This window comes from Larus michahellis, chromosome 4 (genome assembly GCF_964199755.1).
Source record: "Larus michahellis chromosome 4, bLarMic1.1, whole genome shotgun sequence".
In the NCBI taxonomy this organism is placed as follows: Eukaryota; Metazoa; Chordata; class Aves; order Charadriiformes; family Laridae; genus Larus; species Larus michahellis.
The window spans coordinates 79,244,544-79,269,761 of record NC_133899.1 but is presented as its reverse complement, the minus strand read 5'-3'; the positions used below and the strand labels follow the sequence as shown (position 1 = coordinate 79,269,761).

The 25,218-nt window shown below is 36.6% G+C and overlaps 1 protein-coding gene across 18 annotated transcripts in view; it reads right to left on the bottom strand.

Annotated features, from left to right (window-relative positions):
- SOX6 (SRY-box transcription factor 6) overlaps positions 1 to 25,218 on the bottom strand; it is a 382,490-nt gene that overhangs the window by 253,978 nt on the left and 103,294 nt on the right. For 4 of the 18 annotated variants that reach the window (XM_074585848.1, XM_074585852.1, XM_074585851.1 and 1 more), the window contains exon 1: positions 14,832 to 15,310. The exons of 9 other annotated variants lie outside the window; for them this stretch is intronic. Coding sequence is in view for 1 of the 9 variants with exons in the window: in XM_074585854.1 (XP_074441955.1) it covers positions 6,769 to 6,773 (5 nt within the window). In the remaining 8 variants the exon portion in view is untranslated. Of the gene's footprint in view, positions 1 to 6,768; positions 6,818 to 14,831; positions 15,347 to 25,218 lie in introns of those variants that run through there. 5 more of the 18 variants (XM_074585862.1, XM_074585866.1, XM_074585854.1 and 2 more) reach the window with 4 other exon arrangements.

Here is a 25,218-nt window from a genome sequence, read left to right as displayed (position 1 = left end):
CTCTGGCTTCAGACTTAAATGCACACACGCACACACTCGCACCATCCCTTCTTAAATTTCCTTTGAGGTTTCGATGTACTGCTGTTTTACCCTCAGGAGCTGCTTCTCCCCACAGGCTCTGTGCTACACTCTTTTCTACCACCCACGATAGCCATACTGGGAAGAAGGCGTTTTGTGACTACTTTGATGAGACATGGCAGTACGGTGAGATGTACAATATTGACCAAGTGGTCTCACTGAAGTTATCGCTGATCTAAAAGATAAGATAAGGAGGTCATTGCTTATTCCCCGCTCTCACAGAAAGTACCATATCCCAGGTCCAATGGGTTACTTATCACCTCCTTTGAGGCCTACAGCTGTACTTGTAATAAGACTAACAAAAAGATATCTCAGATATCGCTGTATAAAAAGACAACTCAGGTAGGGAAAAGGAACAAAATTCCAGAAGGGAACTTCTTGTATTCCTGGAGAGACAGGAGATAGATCTGTGAACTCAGCCTAACAGCAAAAGAAGAAATCCCATGTGGAGCTGGATTTATACACATGTGAACGTGTGTGTGTGTGGATATGTAAACGTATGTATCTACATGTATATATGTTTCTTTGTGTGTGCATACATTTATCATATACAAGATTCAAGTCCTAAGTACGCAAAGACAACATGTGGGGGTTTTTTCCCCCTGTACCCTCTTTTCCAGATGTAAGCTGTGAAACACATCCAAGTTCCTTAGAAAGGGAAGTGTTGAGCCAGGCAGTTCAGGCTGAGCTGTTGCAGTTATCACTCCATTGAAAATTAACAACAAATTCAAATAACAGAGGCCGTGTTTGATTCTGGATCTTTCTGGGTCTTCTTTCTCTAGTTCCCACCCCCACAGTCTCACCTCTATCCCACTCTTCCCTACTTACCATAAAGTTATGATGACCTTTACTAAAATAATGAATGGACTTCCCAGATTATTATTTTAGAGGCTTAACTGATTCTCAGTGTTTTTTATGTGCTTAACACTTATACAAAGAGGCTTTTTCATACGTCTTTCAGCAAACCTAGAAATAGGCTTGGAGTCAGTATTCATTTTAATAGATTCAACAGATAGTCACATTTATTTCCAAAGATCTCTTTTTTCCTAATTGCACTTTCGCATCACTCTGCATGCAGTTGCTCTACACACCCGTCTATAAACCTGGACCTATCGCCAGCCAGTAGAATCTCTCCATCCTTAAATAATTTTTATAAAAACATATATACCTACTGTACAAAACTCTAAATACATATAAGAGTGAGACTGTTGGAGCTTCCTCTTCTGTGTTACTTATTTGCAGGTAATCTCAGTTGAGAGCCTTCTAGTGCTGTCACTATGGCCACTTTTATATTGGATATTTTTCTCAATACAGATGTGTAGCTATTTGCCTTTTCTTTCCTCCTCTGTAAATGCCATATGGACAGAAATCATTGAGTCACCAGATCATACATTTATTTTTATGATATATTATGCTGTTTGATGTCATGTTGACATCTAATTGATGTTGGTTTTGCTTTTTTTTGTCTTTGTTTTGTTTCTTGGTTTCAATAAAAAGAGAATTTAAAAAAGGCTGTAGAGTGATGACTTAAGGTACTGACAGACATGAACATAGTATGCATCTCTTTTATGATGTGCTGCTGAGTAATTGGGTATATTTCTAGCTTTAGATAACATATAGGAGACCTCTAAATTTTTACTGTATAGTGAAGTATTTGTGTAAGCCTAGCCTATAACCTCAAAAGAACTTTTTTTCTCTAGCAAGAAGTACATACAGAACATGTTTTCAATAAGGGCTTAACCCATGATTTAAGAGTCAATAAAGAAAAGTTTTCCATAAAGAAATGAGAAAGCAACAATAGAACTAAAATACAACATACCAAAGATTAAATATGTTCTATCAGCACAACAGTGTCTTTGTACAGTAAAGAGCAGAAGGGGATGATTAATAGTAAAATGGTATGTATGTCAAAAGAAAAATAAATGCAATTTAGACAAAGTACACACTTATTAACAGAGAACATCATTTACAGTTATTCAGATGGGAGGAAGGCAAGGATGAAACTAGCAGAGAATGTATTTCGCAATGTGAAGTCACATCCATCTTGGTTCACGGTTCCCCCCTACCACTACAGCTGCAAAATAAAAATACTGGTGAAATCCTTGCTGGAATAAAATGAATACCCAGTGCCCAGTGACTTCAGCAGAATTAGGATTTCATTCAAGGTATTTTAAGGTGCGGCTTTACTACGCAGACCTCCTGGATCACCACTGGGAATGGGTCCACGTTTCCCCCCAGGCTCCTGCATTGCACACGCTGCAGACACCGCCAGCTCTAACAGCCTTGATGCCAATCAGCCTTTTAAAAGAGGGGCTGAGGCCACAGACCCGCTCTCACTCATCCTCCTTCTGAATGGCTAGTAACAGGGTCAATAAATGCCTGGGGCTCTCCCAAGTGGCTTTACCAGGCACTGACTTTTGGGACGCAGAGAGGAAGGAGGGACTTTGAAACAAGCATAGCGACCACGTTAAGCTTAGACCAGTGAAAGGCAGATTAACGTGCCTGACAGATTGAATATCTGCCCAGCACCAAACAGAAAGCTATCATTTGAAACCAACTGAAACGTCGCAGAGAAATTATTTCTGCATGGCAATATACTATGAGAGGATTCTGGGTGCACCTCCTCCATCTTTGCCTGAAAGGTTATGAAAGTGACCAGAGGTAAACTTAGTATTTCAAACATTCCAAGAGGGATACAAATATGTTACCAGATTATATCACTCCCTGCAGGATGACCGGGCTCCCTGGAGGTGCCCCAGCAGTGTTTCAATCCAGCCTGTTTGTGAGAACTGGTGATTCACCTTCCACAAAGAAATACAACTACAATCAAACACATATATAACAAGGGAAAATGCAAAACAAAGAAAATGACTGTGCCGTTCTGCATACAACAGAAACTTTATAGGATAGCTACATAAACACTGCCCACAATGCTCTGTATTTCCAAATAAACCCACACAAAATAAACATGGATTTATAAGACAGACAAGAAAGGCAAATTTTAAATCAAGAAGACAGTTTGGAGAAGTTGTAAATGAAGAGGAAAAAAAAGCTTAAATCATAAATGTTTGTTTAATATTAATTCTAGAAATTGCTAGCACTCCTTCTTTGTACAAAATGGGAAAGAGGAACGGAAAGAAAACAAGGATTATAATTCTATCAATACTTATCTGGAGAAGATGAAAATTTTTTGAGTTTCACTGTCCTAATATACGGTATCAATATAAACCAGACAGGGAATTAAAGCCTATAATTCACAATATGCAGGTTTTTACTGCACATGAGAGAGAAATCAAAGACAAAGTGGTAGATCTGAAAACACACATCTCAAAACACCCATCCTCAAAGCTCCTTCTTAACCATCTCTCTCAAGATTCCAAGCTGTCCCAAAAATATTTTGATTATGGTCTAATCTACTCTACATGACCTTTGCAGAAATGATTCTTTGCAACTCTGGCAAGTTTCTTCCTCTACCATTTTTGCTAGATGAATGACTCTTTCCATGTGCAAGGAAGTTTTCAGAATCTCTGCATTATAGGACTATTACTGCCAGAACTAATTGAGCTCTTGCTGTGTTCACAGATTTAAATCTGAAAGCCAGAAATTATGAACATATACTTCATTCACAATAGTACACACGAGCACAGAAGTATACAAATTATTTCAGTAATGTACATTATAGCTACAAAAAGAATGACCTCAGAAACCTTTATTAGCATCAGACAAGAGCCTCAATTCTTAAATCATCAACTCACACAGTTTCTCCTTTCCTAAACTCCCTTTGATTTCCTTGCCTATTAAATTCAATTACTATACAGGTTGGTGTTAGATGCTCTTGAAGTCACATATCCATTTTAAACCATATTGTCCTGACATAACATACTATATGGCAGTACACTGGAATGCTGTGGAGACCTATGCCTTGCTCAAATGGCTTGTCATCTTGAGACTCCTACAGTTCTTATCTCCAGTCATCAATTGTCTTCAGGATGTTACACTTTTTGAAAACAGGTATTTCTACACCTTCTAATTAATCTTCAAGTCTGCGTGCGCTGTAGGACATGGACGCAAATATTTAAACAGAAATGCTCCATCGTAATCCTAAAAGGCAGCATGAAAAAAATCACCAGAAAGATAACAAATAAAGAGAACTTAAAACTTAACTGGACATTGCCACTTCCTAAATCTATAGGTGGAAAACAACACTTCATCTTTATCAGTATGGCCTATTAGTTCTCTCCATTAATGAAAGAATGAGAAGACATGAGGAGGTCAAGGAAATATGTAAGAATGAAAGCGGTAAAAGGAGAGAGAATTCTTCTAACTATATTATAGACAGAGTCCATAAATGTGAATTAAGTTACTTTTCCCCCCCACCCCAAATCCCAGAGAAGTATATAAATTATTCGCAGTATTATTATCACTCTAGCAACATTATAATACCTTTGTTTCGTTAACAATCCACTCCCTGGATTGATGTGTTGTGTGACAATTATAATTGCCACACAAACAGACATCTAAATTACAAACAATACTCTCACTAAAAAGTATCCAGGCTTTTGTGAAAGTTTTGAAGAGGCGATCTGATTTTAAGACTGTCATACTTTTAAGCAAATGTAGATTGACTTAAAGTAAACATTGCAGGAGGGAGCTCATGCTCTAGGCTTCACCAAGCAATCAGCAAGGCATCTGACACGCTACAGAAAACCTGCAAAATCCAGCAAATAAATCATGTAACACCCATTCAGTATCCTACAAAGCACACAGTGGGGAGCTGACACATTATTAACTGACTGTAATTTTCACAAACTGCAACATACTAAGAGCTTTATGGCATACATGTGGTGAAATATATTTTTATATATTATAAACGCACAAGTTTTTAAAGCACGTTAATCAAGATACTTCCGTTAAATTCATTAGGTTGTGTTTGCTTTCAAGTTGGTGCCATCAAAAAATGTTGATTATTACAGTAAGCAGATTTGGGAAACATCTCCATCTCATGAGTCCACTCTTAACAAAATCAAAGCTTTAGATGACGCAGTAGTAGTATGTAACACGACAAAGGGACCAACTTGAGCAACAGAGAAGATAACCCTGGGATGGGTTATTGTCCCAAAGTGGTGTTTCCCTTGAGTATGGGCTTTTATATCAAATTATATTTTACACAAACTTGCTGAAAACCTGTTCTTTCAATGTAAACAAATCCACGAGGGACAATGCAGGTTCCAAGTAAGCCCTAACACCATTCAGAAGGAAAGGATTGAAGATAATATGACACAGACCTTAGATTTCAACTGAAGCATCTTTCCTTTTCCCTTGGTGAAGATCTATGCAACTTTACAGATGCAAACCTCATCTGCCTCTTTCGAGAACAGCAAAAAGCAATTCTGCAAATGACAGAACACTGGCTTTTGAAGCCTTACATTGTTCTGCCACACACAGGAATAACTTGAGGTTCCAAAGGTTCACAGTAGAAAATGGCACTTTGCCAACTCTCATTACTGCCTGCCAACCTGTAGATAATCTTCTTGTACTGTACTTCATCTGATACTTTCACATTTGCAACCCTTTACAATACTCAGCAGTTTCTATTTAAATAAAAGTAGACAAGATTAAAAAAAATAAACATAAAGTAGAAAATACAGGCTAGATGTGAAAGCTGAGAGCATTTTTCTTTCTATTGTCCATTATTCTTTAATGTATCATTCTCTTTCTGCATGTAGGCCAAAAAAATAAATCCAATGTAAACACAAAAGGCAAATACCTTTTGAAGGCCAGGCAAATATTTGAAAAGCAAAAAAGAGATTCTGCTTTTATCTCTAGATCACCCTACAATTTAATGGTTAGTGGAGAGGGGTTTCTTTTTTCCTTTCTTTCTTGTTTCTCTTTTTCTCTTTATTTCAGGGAATGCAGCAGGGGCAGGTCCACACTTCATAGCTCATCGAATGGTTATCAACCTATAAACTATAACAATGGGATAACAAAGGTCAGATAACTATACCATGTCTGTTAACAGAGCAGAGAGAAAGAAATGGCACTACCAAAAGGCTGTAAGGCAACAAACCAGTGTATTAAAAATCTTGATCCAATATTATTTTTAAGCTCTTAAAATGATGTGCCTGACTTTTTAATCTGATGTATGTAATTTATAAGCAAAATGCAGATGCCTGTATGGAGCTTAATGGTCTTTATGAGGGTCTCAAAATTAAAGTAACCCCACTCCGTGGACTAGAGCGAAAGACTTGGACCTTCAGCTGTCAGTAGTATTAAATAATACCACAACATAAGAAAAAAGAACATCTGCAAGCTAAAATGGTAAAGCTGGTGAACCATTACCAGTGAGCCCGCAATCACCAAGTGGAAAGAATAAATGGCTACCTATACGAGTATATGGAACTGATTTCAAAAAGTTGCTAGAATAAAGCTCTTGAAACCGAAATGGAATACAAGCACCTTTTTTGTCCCCTTAATACTAGGCCACAATTCTCAGGTCACTACTGAACACTAATGTACAAGTGTTCAGTGGTTCAATAAAATGGGTTGATGTTCTCAGGCCAATAGCAAATCTTTACCAATCACACATGAATCCCAGCAATTCCTCAAGACAGATACTATCTGGTCCTTTCATTCAGGGGAGGATAACATATTGTAAATGTATATGAAAGCCGCATCAAATACCTCACCTACCTCATGAGTAAATAAGCCTTTTTGTCTGATTAGTTCTTTATGGTGTAACCTTTCATGAAACACAAATGGAAAAAAAAAAAACAACTCTGTAACTCCATAAAACGAGAACCAGTGCTTTCTTAAATTGCATGCAAAAAAATTTAAATTATCTTATAAGTAAAAGAAAGTAAAGCCATCGATGGTAATTTTATTAAAAATATTGATGCATTTAGGTAAGGATTTTTTTTATAGCAACCACTACAGAAAGAAAAAAAAAAAAGCCATACGCTTTAGCTTATTGCTTGTTTAGAGTAGCAAGAAAAGAATAAGAAGGAAAAAAGAGCAGAATATACTGATCAGAAAAAAAGGAGAGTTCTGTCTCAGGGCTTCATAATAAAATATGGTTTAAGGAAGCATATATACTGTGAGGTAGAAGTTTCAGCTTAATTACTTAGCTGCTGAGAGTGAAATCTGTTACATCAAAAGGACAGCATTTGGTAGTTTGCCCCAAAATTGTTTTCTATAAGCTAAACAGTGTAATCAATGGCCAATGTGTTTCTCACTCAGTTATCCATACTCTCAGATCTTCTTCTCCTATATAGATAAAATTTCCTGAGAATGAAATGTTTGAGTTTAGAATCTTCATTCTATATTTCTATGTTGTATCTTACACTCATCAACAGCTGATATACGATATAAAATGCTATAACACTTATTAATAGATGATTTTCAACCTATAAATGTTTTTCTAAACAGTAATATAAAATTATTGCTTAACAAGGGATTACATTTCTTGACATTTTCAACTATATTTCTCTGTGATTATGGACTAATAGAGGTTACATAAGGGCCACCTACTACAAGACTTCTTAAAAAAATGTATGAACAAATATATTTCAGCAAAAACATCACTCAGAATGTAAACAAAAATAAATTACTTTGGGGTTCATCACCTGTCCACTGGCTTCACCGGTGTAAGAAAACATTTTATATATGTTCAAGCCATAAAGTATGTGTACTTTATTATCTTTTATTTGACAAAAAAGTGATAAACACTCCTTCTAACTAAAGAGGTTTGATGAGGAAACAATGAGAGAAGGAATTGCGTTACAGGCTAACACATAAATTAGGGGCCATCAGCCCTTCATGGTGAGATTTATCAAGATCATGAGCACGGTACTACTACAGACATTGCCAGGAAACTGATTTTCTTATGCCCTTTCCCTCGAAGCCCTTGTGGAAAAAAAAAAAAAAATCTAGTTGGCAAAGAACCTTGATATGATCTTTATCATCTCTAAAAGCAATTTTATAAATATCTTAGGTAATAAGTAAACATGTACAATGTCCAATTCTCTATCTGCTTAATATTAGAAATTCTGAACGTGCAAGGTAGAACATCGGGGTGGTTACAGGTCCATTGCTGTGCTAGAACTGACGCATGCATTTCATAAGTAAAAAGCTAACAATAGCCTGGAAGACTCATAAGCATTCTAATCTACTATTGATTTTATCAATCTCAATATTTTTGCTGATAGTGTATTACTTCTCTAAACTCTAGAATATGATCTCTGAATGTAGAATGATGTATAAGACTGACAATATATATAAGGAATTGCAAAGTTTTTGTGCCTACTTTCAAAACGAACATTATATACAGCGTTACTATGCATATGTACATAAATGACCATTAGATGCATGTGTATGTTCACATACATATCTATGCAAATACACATACATATTTGCATACACAGGAAAACATATAAATAATGGAAACAATGGACTTGTATGCACGTACATATTAGTGTCTGTGCTTATATACACACATACATAAACATGTAGATAAAAAGAACTATAACCTGCACATAACTGTATGTTGTTTAGACAGACACACACATACATAATATGGAAGGAATTCACTAAGCTATTTGACCACAATAATTCACGTAGTGTAGCAGATTGCAGGATCACAGTGTTTGCTCACAAATTTTCTAAAGCATGGATCACTTCCTAGTCTGGGTCTAAAAACCACAGTACAGGTTCACAAAACAATATATTTTTTAATAACAATAAATATTATTTTTTACTTTCAAATGCCTACTGTGCATCTCAGTCTCTCTAGATTTGGTTGCTATCAGTCAGCCCATTTTGTATGGTTTTAATAATTTATGAGGATGTATTCAGACATAAGGGCACATTTTTTAAACTAAACCAGTTGCTGCACTGCTGGAGCTGCAGAAGTAAAATCAGAATATCACCACTGATGAACTAAAATTCAACTAAAAATTAGCTGAGTTTCACCATTACAGGTGAAGTAAAGTAAATCATTCTTCCTACATATGGCTCTATGCTGTTGCAAGTGTGCAGGCAATTTTGTTTCTACGACTTCTATGATCATTTACCACCTAAGGTATGTTGATTGTGCCCTTAAAGGCTAATGGTATGATAGTGCAAAAAAACACTGATAAAAAGGCTCAATAATTTGTTTGCTGGCACCAAACTTCCTTTCTAATGTATTCTCTGAAAACTGGTTTTGGGAAAATGGGAAAATGACATTTCTCATACAATGCAGAAATTACTATTGATACTAGCAGATGAAGTAGTCACTTCTTATCCTTTCCTTGCTTTCCTTGCTACAAACAGCCAAAAGCGATAGCAGAAGACAGAGGATACAGTAACTCTGGATTACGTGCCACAGCTGTAGGGTGCAGGAGAGAATAATCCTAATGAAGTCCATACACTAACTTCAGAACTATATCAGTAGAGCTCAAAAAGTAGAATCTGATCCTCCACAAAACAAAAAACTGCTGATTATTTCTTTTAGTTGACTTCAACATCAATTCCAAAACGTAGCTCTTTGTTTGAAATAGGAAGTCAAGGCAAGCATGCACTGAATGCCTTGATCTGAATCCTGAGAAGCAAGCGAGGCTTCTTACTCTCTTTCTTATAACATAGCAGCTCCCTTACTAGTAGGAATTTAAAACAAAACAATGTTTCTCTCCTGCAGGGTTTTATTTGCCCTTTACATTAAACAACACTCTAGATTAGTAATCAGGTTTACCAGACAGTTACCACGGGGTCACTAGCAGCTACTTTGTTTTCCCTTAAAACCGTGCTCTGTAGCGTGATGATAGCGTTAAACAGACTACAACTGATGGGAAAAGCAGAAAAAAGAAAGAATAATCAAGAACATACTAAAAATATTTCTTTCAAAGAAAAAGCAGTCTATTGAAAAATCACAGACAAAGATTCAGCACAAACACTAGTAAACCATATATATTACCTCAATAAATACTAAAAGCTTATCCCAGTAAAGCAAATTTACACGATTTAGATCGTGTTTTTCAGGTAAAAAACGGGATGTATGCTTATAGATATGCTTTTTTAAAATTCAAGTTAATAGGGAAGTAGAACAAATGTCTTTAAATTGGCATTAAACAAGCACGGTCATGATGAAAACTCTGTGTTGAAAAAAAATAACGAACATAAAGAGTTAGGATTCGCCTTCTGCAATTCCCGCTGAGGTTTAAATAGATGATTCTCCCACTGTAAAATGACAGGAAACTTGCACATGCACATAAACTACTAGACAGCAGGCAAACTGTTATATATTGTTTACGTTACGCATCCCTGTCCAGAGGTAGAAAGGCCAAAAGGATGTCGCCGAGTAGCAGTGGCATCTGTGCATTGTAGCTGCTGCTGAAGTGCCCGGCTTTGGCCTCCTCCCAGCGCAATGGAGTTTTGTTGGTTTGACCTATTTAAGCAGAAGCGGCCTGACAAATCTCCGCTCTGTTCTGCACGCTACTGTTTGCCTCCTACCCTGAACACCTGCACATCACCATCTCATCAGTCTGGTGAGTAAAACAGGCCCATTTGTGGCACAACAGTCAATCTACTGTCCTTTGGCTCTCACAAGCTTGGGGGAATATAGCTAGAGCAAATTTGCTGTGGGATTTGTTTGGTTGGTTGGTTTTGTGTGGTTTTTTTACTACAATTAAAACATTTGGTCTAAAGGCTCCAGAATAATTAATAACTGCACAAATACTGATTTGTACTATCTTTGGAAGAAATACCAACAGATTCTCCTCTACCAGCTATAAAAATACAACCAAAGCCTGTGTAGTAAAGACAGTCAGGGTATTACATTTTACAGTTCTATGGATGTTACGTACTATCATCCACTACTACCACAGAACTGTATTCAGATGGTGAAAAATGACACGTTTGATTGCTCCAGGATTTAGTAGCTGAAAATAAAGTAATGTGTCATCGAGAAATACACTGCTTCATGAGTATGTCTTTTTAAAAAAACTATTGGAATATGTTGGATGTAATAAGTAACACATGTAACTCCTACTTCTGATGAGGAAAAAAAGGAAAGGAAAAAAATGCTTTCCTCTAGCAGCACATGATTCAATTAACTCTTCAAGCTCTTCTCTCTTTGTAGCTGTTTAAAATATAATTATTTTCCATAAGACAGTAAAAATGCTAGTCCCAAAGGCAAAATGAAGTCTTGCAAGGTTTCTCTCTATGTTATCAGACATGGATCAAGTGCTAATAAACACTTATGTACCTAATTGGCCTTTTTGAAAAACACGGAACACTTAGCAGCTTGCACTGAAACCAAAACCCACAAGTCACCGGGTCTATTTTATTCAGATGTTTAGACCAGGTAGGTTCAATTTTTTTTTTCAGTTCTAACATTTTACAATTTATTTTCTCTAGAAGGAGAATTCTAAAGGTTCTATATTCTTTCTTCAATATCTTGTAGAGATAGATGCCTATATGCAAAGTCACAAGTTTGCCCTGGATTTATCTTTTTTCGTGACACAACCTTGTAATTTCACATCCGACCACTCTAAGCTGCTGATGCTCCGCAAGGACTCTGTAAAAGCCAGAGTTGTTCATGAGCTCTTTTGGTAATATAACAGCCTGAAGCGCGGCTAAGCACCAGCTGCACCATATTTATCTACTTGTTTATGAAAGAGTTTCCCCCTCATTGTGTGGATAACTGACCTTAGCCATAGCTAATAAGACATGAGCTTCCTTGAACTATGCAGCTTTACACTGAATCTTATAAAATACTTCAGTGTTATCCATATAGCCTCACTAAGCTCCTAATGATCTGAAACACATTCTCTCTCTAGTACTGTCATCACAGACAAGGTGTGGTCCAAGGAACAAAAATAACCTGGCCCAACCTTTGCTTTGGCCATCTGCTTCTGTAGACAAGCTTCTTGCTGGCTACCACCCGGTTTTTATAAAGTAGAGAATCGAGCAATGTATAGTTATTTATGCTCTACCCTGCCCATCATCTCATCTTACTGTCCCAACCATGTAGTAACAAGAATGGCTTGCTTGCTGCAGGCTAACTGCTTCAGCAGCCTCCCCTAAAGTGCAGCTGTGTTTCCAGACATATGTCTAGTTAGTCAGAGACCCCTGGAAATCCATCACTTCTCAACCTTAAGCCTTTAAACAGGCTGGGAGCTACACAGTCTGCGTTGAAGAAAATGCAAAAAGTTTACTTAATATGAAAACCCTGCTCAGTCAAACTAGTTCCACTAAATCAGATGATGTTCTTATCAATCTATTCCAGACACGTCGAACTTTTTCTTTTTTTCCCCTCCCTTTTTTTTTTTTCTTCAATACACAGCTGAGAAGCTACAACTGGCACAAAAGCAAGGATCATGTCAGCTGCAGAGCCGTGTTGAACTGAACTGTAGAGGAACTGTTTTTTTCACAGGTTACACTATGATATTGTTGAATTTGAAACGAGTCAGTGAATGGGCACAAAAAGACAGTTTCTGCTCGATATCTTTTCTTTCCACTTTTTCTTTAAGAATATTACTTCTATCACAATTCATTTAAATTATAATAATTAAATAACAGCTAATTTTCCCTGGCTTACAGTTGTGGGTGTTCAAGACTGTTTCTCTTCAGTTGAAGGTAGTATTTGATGATTTAGGATTTTCCCAATAAGCTAATACTTACAATAAATTTTAAAATGGTTATTAAAGTCTGTCTGTTGAACCAATACAGTGCTAGAGCTCAGATGTCAACTATATACACATACAAAACACGATAAATCCTGAAATACTACTTCAAAATCCAACCAATTTGTCTGATCTGTGGGTTAGTACACACATAAGTAATACAATCACCTTAATCATTCCAAATAAGCATACAGCAAGTTTCAGTTTGGGTATTTTCCCCCAAGAGCATACACTAGCTGTTTCTGATGATGTTCCAAGCAGAGCATTCCAAAGAGTCACTCGTGCAGGAAAACAGTTGAGCTAAACCCAAGTTGCCAAGTCTTTTCTAATTTTAAGTTTAGCCTTCCCACTCTGAAACAAGCATTCTTCTCCAATACTAGTTAAAAGAGCTTATCTAATTTAACTTTCATTTTTTCCTTAAACATCTGGGAAACTTCATTTCTCTAATCAGTTTCTTACTTTCCTCCACTAATTACAGTCTTGTTTTTCCTACGTGTATCATTTCCTGTGCGATAATTTTTTCATCATTGGTTTTCTTGCTCTTTATATATTTCCTAGATGCTAGTGTTCAAATTCAGGTAAAGGAGCTTATTTGTGTTGTCCCCATTCTCCTTAAAATACTCAGATAAAATGTGCCACAAGAAGTTATTTGCCTCTCTGTGTATCTGAATATTTAGCATAGCTTCCAAAATGCTACCATTTGTTGCCCTGATAGCTCCATCATCAGCAAATTCTAGGATTTTAATTTACTCTAACGTGATGAGCCCCCCTTCAGAAAAATTGGCCACCAGCTGTCTCTCTGCTCGAGTAGGCTAAAGTCACACGCAAAACAATGAAGCCTGTCAGACAAATGCCACTTCTCTGTTTCGCTTTCCTCACGGCCTGCTCTTCCCTTCTTTCTGTTTCTCCTTTGCTCTAGGCCATATCTTAATCCCATTCTCAAAATCAAAAGATTTCTTCCTTTCTCTATGGCTCATGAAAGGTTACCACGTAGAACTAAATTGCTACAGGGGCTCAGCCTTCAGATTTGGGTTACTTTCCATTTTTATCTGTATTTTCGTTCTTGTATTACCACAGTTCCTTGCGTGTAGCTTTCAGGCTATTTCATAGATATACGCTAAAATTTGGAGATGGTAAACTCTTTTCCACCAAGACAGATACTGTAGTAACATCATATGCGTATTAAATCCCATTCTACAAGCCAATCAGGATTTTTTTAAAAATGTTACTAATTTAAGTAACAGCACACAACTTAGGAAAAGTTGTTAAATACTGTATACAGACTTTCTAATTTCTACAGTATTAGACCATTATTTACAAGATTTTACACATCTCTCATGTAATAAACTAATGAAGACTACATTGAAAAAATAAATATTTATCATACCTATTGATTAGTGTCAGCAGCACAAATATAACAAACAAATTTGAAAGTTTTCCCAAGACAGAGCTTTGAGTCTTTAGAAAATTACCAAAATTATAAGAAGATTATGGCCAACTGATCTAATGGTTTGGTTTGCATTTCTCTGTATAAACAGTGGTATGTTTACCAAACATTCATTTCCTTCTAACCCCAGATCATAGATTTTTGAAACCCCACAAAAAAAAAGAAGTTTTTTAATGAACACAAATGTGTTCACAATATCAAAACAAACTCGAATAAATCATTCATAGAGTGAAAACTGAAGGCTAAGAACTCTGAATGAAAGAGCTCTGCAACATAAAAGTTTCTGTAAACCTCCACAATATGTTCAAGCACAACTAAAACAGACTTACATAATACATTAGCTTGCAATTGCAAAGGACTCCTCAGGTTTTGTAATCAGTTTTCACACTTAACCACAAAACAGTAAAGAATTGTTACGATATTGCACAGCTACATACACTGCATAGCTTAGAAAGGTATCTTCTTACCAAAGTTAAAGCACAATTTTAACGTCTTTCATTCATTTGAGGAAACTAAGGATCAACATATGGTGTTTCATATGCTGATAGTTTAAGTAAATCAACAAAGAATCTTTTTAAAACTAAACTTTCTTACAACGAAAAACAGCAAGAAAAGACTTTATTCCTTCGAGAAGATGTCTAGCTTACCTGGCTTTGCCATTCCACAACGACAGCCTGAACAATATTATCAGCTCTTCAGGTACTAATTCTTGCTAACTGGAAGGATATTTTCTCTCTTGCTGGATTAATAATCAACTTTCCTGATAGTTCATTTGTAATTCTCTGCTGGTTAACCCTTTGCAGGGCTCCCATGTTGAACTACGCAGCCTACACTGTTCAGTTCATTTTAACACAAAAATAACAAAACATAGGATAGTACATACATGACAATTAAATAGCAAGCTAAAGAGAAAGTTTAAGTATAGATTATCCTAAAATACTAAAAGTTTTTAAAGTATAAATACTTAAAAGAAGACTTTCTTTCTCTTAAAGAATCTACTTACTAAACCTAAGAGCCAGAAAACCAATGCAGCAAGAAACTGAAAGCTGTAAAGTCCAGTGGCTCATGCAACAGCACGCTCCCATGAAGCTACTGCTCAACCTCTCATCTTCAGTGTACGTGTAAATATGACACATGCCTGCTGAATTCTGAAAATAACATCTTTTATTATTGAATAGTGTGCTGAGAAATTACCACAGTTATCAGTTTGTGCAAGGCTGTCCATCTGTGTTGTCAGAAAGCAAGAGCAAGAGTGGCCAGGAGTGAAAATGAGATAAGAGAGGCCCAGAATAGCTAAAAAGGGGAGTTCAAATAAGGTCAGAACAAGTTTAAGATGGGATGCCTAACGATTATATGTACTTTTATTTTTAAAATGTAATAGTAGCAAATTACACACATTTCATCAGTTTCAAAACAATTCAATATCTTTTTGGCAGTTCTGTTGTGAAATGAGTAAAAAGACTATAAAACAAACCCAGCAAAGGGGCTTAGAGATCTAGTATAGGAGGGGGAAACATTCTGGAAATCCTGGCCCAAAGAAACTACTTTTTGCTTGGTGGATATAAGATGGACCTCGGGATGTGCTTTGATTGTGGACAGAGGGAAGAGGAAGAGAAAAATAAACTTGTTGCATGGACGACTGAGGCATAATGCTGCAAAAATGGTGAAATCACAAGAAAGGCTTTTCTTTTTTTCTTTTTTTTCTTCTTCTTTCTGGAAAACAATGACTTGGATTTTTGGATGCTCTAGGAAAAACGTTAAGAGATTACAGTTCTATTCACTAACAGAAATATTTTCATGGTAAATTGCGCTATAGCTGTTTTATTAAATAGTAGTTTGGTACTTGTGTTTTTTTCCTCAGACAAAGGGACAGAGTCTCCAAAAGTTACTGCATAGCACAGAAGAGACTTTAGCTATTCCCTTTGCGTAAGAGTACTCCTATAGCAAATCTATTTTTACACAACTGTGGGTCTCTGGTCTCTGTCTACTGCTCTCTCGCGCTTCTGCAGCACCTAATGCAGTTTGCTCTAAACTTTCTATAATATGTGCTGTAGAATTTATGATAAAATGCTATAAAGTGTTGAAGCAAATTTATTTCATATTTATAGTTAATTTTATTCTGTGAGTGTTTGAAGGAAAACCTTTTAAGAGCACCAATAACGTGAGAAAGCTACAACAACTAAATTTATTGTTCAGTATCACATCAGTGGTACTCCTGGGGGCTCCTCTTCATGGGAAGAAAGCTTAAACAACATTTTCTAACACATTGGACTGCTTCCCAGAGATGTGATGGCCTACAGAGGCAGCGCTGAACAAAGCAGGCTGGAATAGTAAGTCAGTAAACAACCCTTTTCAGAGGATGGTCACAAATAAGTGCAACTTTGTTTAATAAAGGCAAATTATAGTTATCTTTTGTTCTTTAGAAGGTGCATTATCTTTCTTTCCTGTTCCACCTGACTAAACTGGTGGTATCTCTTCTATCACCTGACTGAGTGGTTGGCTGGAAATAATGGGACAAAACAATCCACTATTGTTACAAGAGACAATGACCTTTCATGTCCTTGGAGCTCGCCATGACCTTTCATCTTTCCTATCCTCCAATGGTCTCTCCTAACAACTAAAACTACACCCCGTTAGGCTGAATTCCAGATTGTCATAAAAAGCCCCGTCCTTTCGAAACAAAACCAATTTTTACACCAAGGTGGAGGAGAAACACAGGTCCATTGTTCCTGCACAGATGGAAGTTAGAGTTACTAAGGCAACAGCTCTAATCCCCCTTTTTACCACCTTTTTCACATCATTGGCCTATCAAGTGTGCTACCTTTTAACTCATAAGCTCAAAAGCTGGTAGTCTAACTGACTGCCCTAATTAGCTACGATTTTCACAGTACAGACAACATGATGAGCTAATCGAAATTTGCAAAATAATGACGTACCTCCAGCAAATATTCCTCGTCCTGAGGCCCAGTCTTAGAATAACAATAATGAGACCATTATTAGAGGAGGGCATTAAAATGCTGCACTGCTGCTAAACAGAGAACTTAATTGTTCTGGTCTTGTCCATTGAATCAACAACCTATTGTTGTGGACTTGAAAAATAAAGGACTGGAGAATGGGTGCCATAATGATTGGTCTGTGCTGCCATACCAGCACTCTGTAGAATTGTTTTCCTTTTGAAACTCTTGATGGACTAGTAGTTTTGTTTAAAAGTAATATAAAAGGCAATTGTCTGGATAAAAAGTCCTATTTATTGAAATCTTTAGAAGCAGTTGCATGGATTTGTTCATGACCCCCAAGATAAAAACATAGGGACCATAATAATGCTATTTGTAGAGTCCACTGCTTGTAGTGACACTAGATAACGCTGTCCTGTCTAACTACTGCAAAAGGAAGGAAGGCATTTCCTTTGCAGACAGAAATCATGACAGAAGGTCAAATAGTGGACAGACCCCATTCATCTGTAAAAAGGAAGATGTTTTATTAAAAAAAAAAACAAAAACCTAATATATTTGGTCATCATTTAGAATTCTGGGTCTAGATCAAACTGATAAAGGTATGACTAAGTCAGTCACCACACAAGACTTTTTTTTGGTTAGATATTAAAACTGACAGACCGTATTTTTTCTTCACTTCTTCTATAGAATTATACCCTAAATTTTGTAGCTGGCAACTGAATAATATGCCTTGAGATGTAGTGAATCAACTGATGTAAGTTGTAACTTACTGTTAGCTTTGGATATTCTATATTTAAAATTGGGACTGGGAGGAAGAGATAGCTAAAATCTCTAGAATGTCTTTTGATCTTGGGGTTTTTTTAATTGACAAGAAAGTAAAATCTATAGCTTTTTACAAAACGTTTAAGATAAACATGATCTTAGTTTTATTACATGTAATCAGTGTTACATAACACTATCCCGGATTCCTTTCTTAGCTTTCACTGCAATAGAATAGTTGAAAACGTATAAGCAGTAACACATTTACTCTTTGGAACAGAAATTAAAATCACGTCTTATTGCATTTTTCATAGTTACCTCTCTTAATGCATCTTCCTACATACAAATTGCTCAAAAATAGCCTATGACTCTAGGTTAATATAAACAATCAGAAACAACAGCATTTGGGCTTGCAAGAGTACCCATTGGTACTTCGCTACTTATTTCAACGGGAAAAAGTTGAGGTTTGTTTTTTTTTCTTATTTCTATCAACATATTGTAAATCAAAATGAGAAAAAAAATGTGAAAAGGAAAAAAAAAAAGGTGAAGAAAACTTAAAGTTAAAGGTTAACCCAAAAGGTATTTTCAGCAGTCCTTAGAACTGCTCACATAATATAAAGTTGTCTTGCATGTACTCACAGAACACATTTTCTTTAAACTCAGGGTCTTTTCTTTTGTAAATTGAAAAATGCCTAATATAAAGAAGTATTAAATTGTAAATAAGTCCTCTTGCTTCATTCAGTCCATGCTTTGCTTCATTTATCTTCATCTTGTTAGGCTAAATTAATTAACAATCTCTGTGTTGCACACTTTCTCTTTTCATTACATCAAATAATGGCCTGGATATGGGAGAAAACCTTCACCACGGGGATCTTGAAACACTACCTTGAGGAAGAGTCTCTTACAAATGTATTGCTTTAGCAGTATTCACTAGCTAGATGTTACGACACTTATTAAATGGATTCTTCATCGCTTTAAAATAATTATCCTGATTTTGTGACAAATAAAACTATTTTTTAAAAAAAATCAGGCTCGCAGCAGAACATGTTTACAATTTGTGAGCCACAAGTACTAAAAGAAAGAAAGTATCTAAATACATCAATAGTTTTACTCAATGTTTTATTTAATATAAAAAACCCACAACTTGAATACAATTTCTGTCCGACTGTGTATACAATACAGTCCCAAACACATTAACGTGTCAAATTACTCAAACCAAGTTGCCATACCATTTGTCTGTGAATGTTCTGTATATAATTAATTGGATGTCTGGGACAGTTTCATTGGTAAATCTGGTTATTTTAATACTATAATGGGGAGCAACGTGCTAAACTATTAGGCAAGTTTTCTTCCTTTAACCTACATTATGGCATCTAGAGCAAAAGGACAAAACAGTAAAGCCTTTTTTAATCTCACCCTGATCAAACAACCCTCTTTCTCCAATCACAGCTTTGTGCGTGATATCTTTCTGCTAGTGTTTCTTATTTAATTAAAACAGACACTGACAGAAGGACATGGATTAGGACTGTAATGATGCATTTACTTAGATTAATCGGAGGCTCCTTTTGGAGTAATGGCTTAAACAAAGAACAAAAGGAAATTGTTATGAAACAGCCTTTTATCCCAGGCAAAGGTCACATTATGAGGTTTTTAATTTTGTCAGCCTCTGTTATATTGGGCCTTGCTACTGGAACATGAGAAGTGCTTCTCTCCCCCTCTCCCCTGAGCCAAGCCAGTTATTATAATACAGCCATTAAAGCTGCAAATTAAAATGTCTGATTTTAAAACAGGTTGCTTAGCTTTCAAAACCCTCTAATTAGCATGTTGTGCATTGTTGTGAAGGAAAGAAACCTAAAATGCTAATGACCGGCTGCCAGGTGACCACACTGCTGTGCAAAATAATACAGACCCTTTTCAAGTAGTAGTAGTAATAACAATAATAATAATAATACCCAGCTCTTATGAATTATCCAGCTCCAGGTCTACTCTGCAGCACATGTGCTTAAAGAAACAAGCGTGCATCCAGCCAAAGATGGGAGTTCAGTAGCCAGCACAAGAGATTGTTGTATGTTAACTGGAAAGAGGTCTGTGCCATTCAGACACTGTAAGGAAAGAAAAAAACATTTGAAACCACCATGGGCCAGCTGATATTTGGACCAGGCACAGGGAAAAGCACGGAATGGAAAATTCTTACCCTCTCAGACAGAAACTACAGATACACTTCTGTAAGTCTCAAAAGGCCCCAACTTGCTGTGATAAATTCCGCTTCTGGGCGGTTCACAAAAAGGCAATAATGCATGAAAAGACCCTAATACAGGTATATTTTTTTTTCCACAGTTTACCATTCATTGTAACAAGTTCATTGAACACACAAAATTAACCCAAAGCTGCCAAATATCACAATTTTTCCACAAATTGTGGAAATTTTTTTGTGTGCGTGATCTGTGATTTTATCTTGTGATTATTTTTTTTAAATATCCTATAGGAGAAAGCCTGATAATGCAACTTCAAAGACTCAAATCAAATAGAAAGCATTTTCTTAAACGTCATGGTACCTGAAGCTCTGTTTTTTTAAATACTTGAGTTCTATCAAACTCACTCACTTCACACAAAATTTCCTAAGAAAAGAACTGTCATCTTCCGCTGACAATATGTATCATAAGTTACTTCCTTTTTTTGAAATTATAGCTGCAAAAATATTCATTAGTCTTCTGCACTCCCTAAACTGTACACAGACCCAGTCCTTCTCCAGTCACAGAGTCTGCATCTCCGGGAAGCTGAAATGTCACCCAGTACCTAGAAGCACACAACCTGATACCCACGAGGGAGAAAAACCTTTCTAACCGTGCCAACGCTGGGTCCAAACAACAGCACCAGAGGCTGCTCTTCAGCACCACAAAGAATACCTTCCTGAAAAGTCCAGAATAATTAGCCGGGCAGTCAAGATTAACCCCACTTGACCTGTTTTTACCAACGGTTAAGAAAAAAAGGCTTTCTCTGCAACTTGACATCTTTTCCATAAAGATCCCAGTCCAAACCCCTCCGAACATACCAGCATAGCGTGGCAGCGTTCTTCCTAGGTCACGGTAGGAGGAAGTTGGATGAGATGTTGAGAAGCTGTGCTGCCCTCGATGTCTATTTATTCAGAGAAGTCTCCCACCCTTCAAGTGATCTCTAGTTGACTAGTAAGGGACAAAAATGACTGCAAAGGGGATTTTCAGTCACTTGTAATCCCTTATTGCATTATGTTTTCCTTAAAAGTTCATCAGTCCAGAGACAAGATACTGTGTGATTCCAAATCCCAATGCCCCCAAAACCACTACTCAATGGACAGCACAATTCAAATACTCTCCAGATAAATTACAAACCAGCCAGGTTAAGAAAATTATAATACATAAAAGAGTATGTGTGTGGTTTCATCGCAAACCCATGTGTCACCATTCTGTATTGTTTGTCTCTATTTTACACAGTACAGGCCAGATTCTGCCACATTGTTACCACTACGCTCCCCCACAATATAGTCCCAATCCTGAAGAAAATTTGACAACCTGCCCTTAAAAATATTAACACAATCACATGAAAGTCACTGAAATGACCTACATAAAAAGGGAAAATACACTTATTTCCAAAGATAGTAATTTCAATTTACTTAACACTCAAACACCTGAGCTGCTTAAAAGGTGGCAAACAAATTCTGGTAAACTAATGTTAAGAAAATTAACTATGTAGTTGTGTTCTATCTGGTTAAAAATATGCTGAACTTCACAATAGTCTTCTACAACTTCGAGATATCACAGCCAGTAGCACCATTTATTTATTTATTTAAACTTAACTTCTGTTCTGCCAAGATAATCACATCTTAAGATACAAGAACCTGTTTGCACAGGCACATGTATCATCCACTAGTGTTCCCAGGCTGCCTCTTAGTTGTTATTTTTTCCTGAATAAAACCACCTCTGCGAGACAGAAAACACACTGTTAAGTTTATTTATAGAAAATACACTAACATCTAATGAAAAACAGACTTTGTGCAAAGTGATAGTTGGCTTTATCCTTTAAAACTCACAGGAAATTCCCATTATTTTCTTTTGTGGCTCTGCATGTACGACATTTGCAGAATTCATCCTAACTGCGTATTTTAAAGGCATCTTGCAATGGCTACTGCATTGATATGCACAATGCAAATACACCGTTTCCCAAAAGTTAGATTTGTTCCTCAAAATATATGAAATATGCCAATGATCTTTTAGTGAACAAGTAATAAAATCTGCATCAGTATCCTACACAGAATGTGAATTCATGCTTCAAGATCAGAGCTGCTTAGACAGCAAATTATCTGCATCATTTCACATTTACCAGCTAGAGAGCTGTGCAGGTAGAGTCTGTATACAGTCAGCATTAGAACAATCAGTGCCTACATGAATGCAGTACTTTATGTCCTGGGGTTTTTGCTGAATATCCATGTAGTACATAGAAATATATGTAAAAGAACAACAGTAATCCGGTTATCTAAGACTTCAATGTAGGAGTCTGACAAGAGTCAGGCTGGCACAGCAGCAGCTAGCAGCATGGCACGGTGGAAAACACTAGTAAAGCAGTCAAATACTCAGTAATCATGCTCGTTCAGTGCAGAATAAGACACTGATTGGGCTTTGATACATTACGAGTTCAACTGGGCCCATTAAAGTACATTTCTGAGTAACTATAGTGCTCTGTCATGTTGATCCGGAAACTCTGATGGCTAATACAGAGCAGAAAAGACAATCTACGTTCTCATTTCTTTGAACATCACTTTCACGCACCCAAGCAAAATTCACAATATGCTCTGCACTCATGCATAACAGAATAATTTTCTAGGAGAGAAAAATCATCACGTCATGGAGATTTCAGGCATAGTAATGCATGCAGATTTGACCCAAAGTTACGAAGAAAAGGGAAGTCAGTTCCTGCTAAATACGTTTTTTTACTAAAGTAGCCCCGCCGATTAGTGTGTGTGTTAAAAAAATATATATATAAAGTTTAACCTGGATAGTATGGAACTGTATATACATAACAGAGCCCATATAACAGTCACACAATGGAACGCAATCCTGTTCTTCAAATTGCCAGCTCATGTCCCCAGCCACTAGCACTGGTTACACAGAACAGCCATTTTCTCTATCTTCATATACTGTGAAACAAGAATAGTTCTTATCTCTGAGCACCAGTAACAGCTCTTTGGGTTTGTCCCATTATGCACAACCTATCTCTGTTTTTTCCATGTATCCTTCTCTACAGGTTCTCCACATCCTGTTCCACCTGGTCATTCCATACTGATACCACTGTATGCACAGCTTTGTATACCTGCCGGATGAGAGAAAGCAGAGCTGTCTGCTCTTTGGGTTTCCAAAAGACTGCATTAGGGCCATAGAAAGTAGCTCCTTTTCAGCCCTAAGAACTACAGGATCAAGCAACTTACATATTTGAATTCAAGTCACTTATCAGATTACCACATTTACCACTAGAAATTCTTACTACTATTGAACCTTTCTTGCAATCCGAGATATCCCATCTCACTCCAAAACTTCATTCCCATCTGATTCATGATTTAATGTACAAAACAGTGTTCATATCCCTTATAAATTTCTTATTTGGTTTTGGAACTGTTGCCACTATGAACATACCATTAAACTTTTGACCTAACATCTTAAACTCTCTTCACAATTGGAGCCTTCGTATTTTCATATCTGCTAGGTTTTTTGAGTCCTGAAAATAAACTAGATAAATGACGGAACCAAAAAAAAAAAAAAAAAAAAAAAAAAAAATCACACAAGCAGTCAACTCCACTCTTCTGGCTATTATCCCTTGATTTCAATAAATGATAGAGCTATTATATTCCAAACTGTCTTCTGCAAGAGAATACTGATCTATGCAATTCATCACTGATTTTATAGCGAGTGTCAGAAATTAGGGTGATAAACTATATCATATTATATGTAATAGAAAAACTACCTACGTACTTTCAAGTGCGAATAATAATAATGAGCATTTCTGCAAAATATCTCTGCCTTCTAGCATGCAAAACTAGCCTGCACAAATTATGTGAAAAGTTCACCCCAATTAAGTGAAAAGAAAATTACCCGTATGGAAATTTGGCTTGCATCTCACTTCAGAAACAGAGGCTAGGTTTCACGAGAAACTGGGCCAAATGTAACTGTTAAGGGATTTCAGTTTGCTGGTGAACCCAACATGAAATAGCTCATACACAGAAGGGCATCATGCGTATATAATTAGAGTGTCATACTCACACACAACAGATAGCCATGTGGTGAACTTCAATACCGCCTCAAAAAATAATTCACTAGGCACCTTTCAGCATTTTGCTTTACAATTTTCCCATTAGTCAAAATTTCCCAATCAGTATTGCCTAATGAAGGGGGCGCACAGACGTGTAAGACTCAATACCTGGCATGCTAATTACCTTTTTATGCCTTGGTTTACCTGGGTATAAAACAGGAGAAACGAAACCTTTATGGACCTCCTTTCTAAACTGCTTTGAGATCTGCTGATAAAAAGAGAGAATAAGGAAAACAATCTCTAAGCAGCTTGAAACAGGGGTTTTGGTTCTTTTATTTTTTTTTTTTTTTTCTTTCTCTAATGCTGGAGCTTCCCATACCCAATCAGCCAGTTATACTACTGCATTGTTTTATTATAAAGTGGATCAGAACAGATAAATTAATCAAGTCAGGACAGTGAGTGCACTGTGTTTACATGCTATATCCTGTACATATCTTTCCTAGGCTCAGACTGAAATCCAGCTCCAGCTGCAACAGCTTTCAGGCTGACAAATCTTTCTGGAGCTGTGCCACACAGTGTTTCAGACCTGGAAGGTGCTGCGAGCAGGCACTTTCACTACACTTCTTAAAACTCCATATATCAAATTTTCACACATTAAACATCCCTCCAAAGATATACCTGTCGCAGTTTAATGATATGTACCACCCAATCTTTGGGCACTCATTTCTTCTGCCCGTATAATTATCGGGATTTTAAATCTTTCATTTCTAAAGAGTGGAATTAAAATATATAACCTATTAGAAAGCGGATACTCTTAACTACAGCATAGAGACTCGTTTATAGTTCACTCTCAAAGAGCTTAGTGTAATAGATTTTGAAAATGTGTCATTTTTGGTATATATTAATATTTGGGGGTATATCTAAATCTTTACAAAATTTCCGCTGCTGACACAGCTGGAAACTCTGTCACACTGATGGAAACTAAAGCAGTTTAGTAAACAAAGTAATGCAAATAAGTTGAACCACATAAATATTTTAACCATTG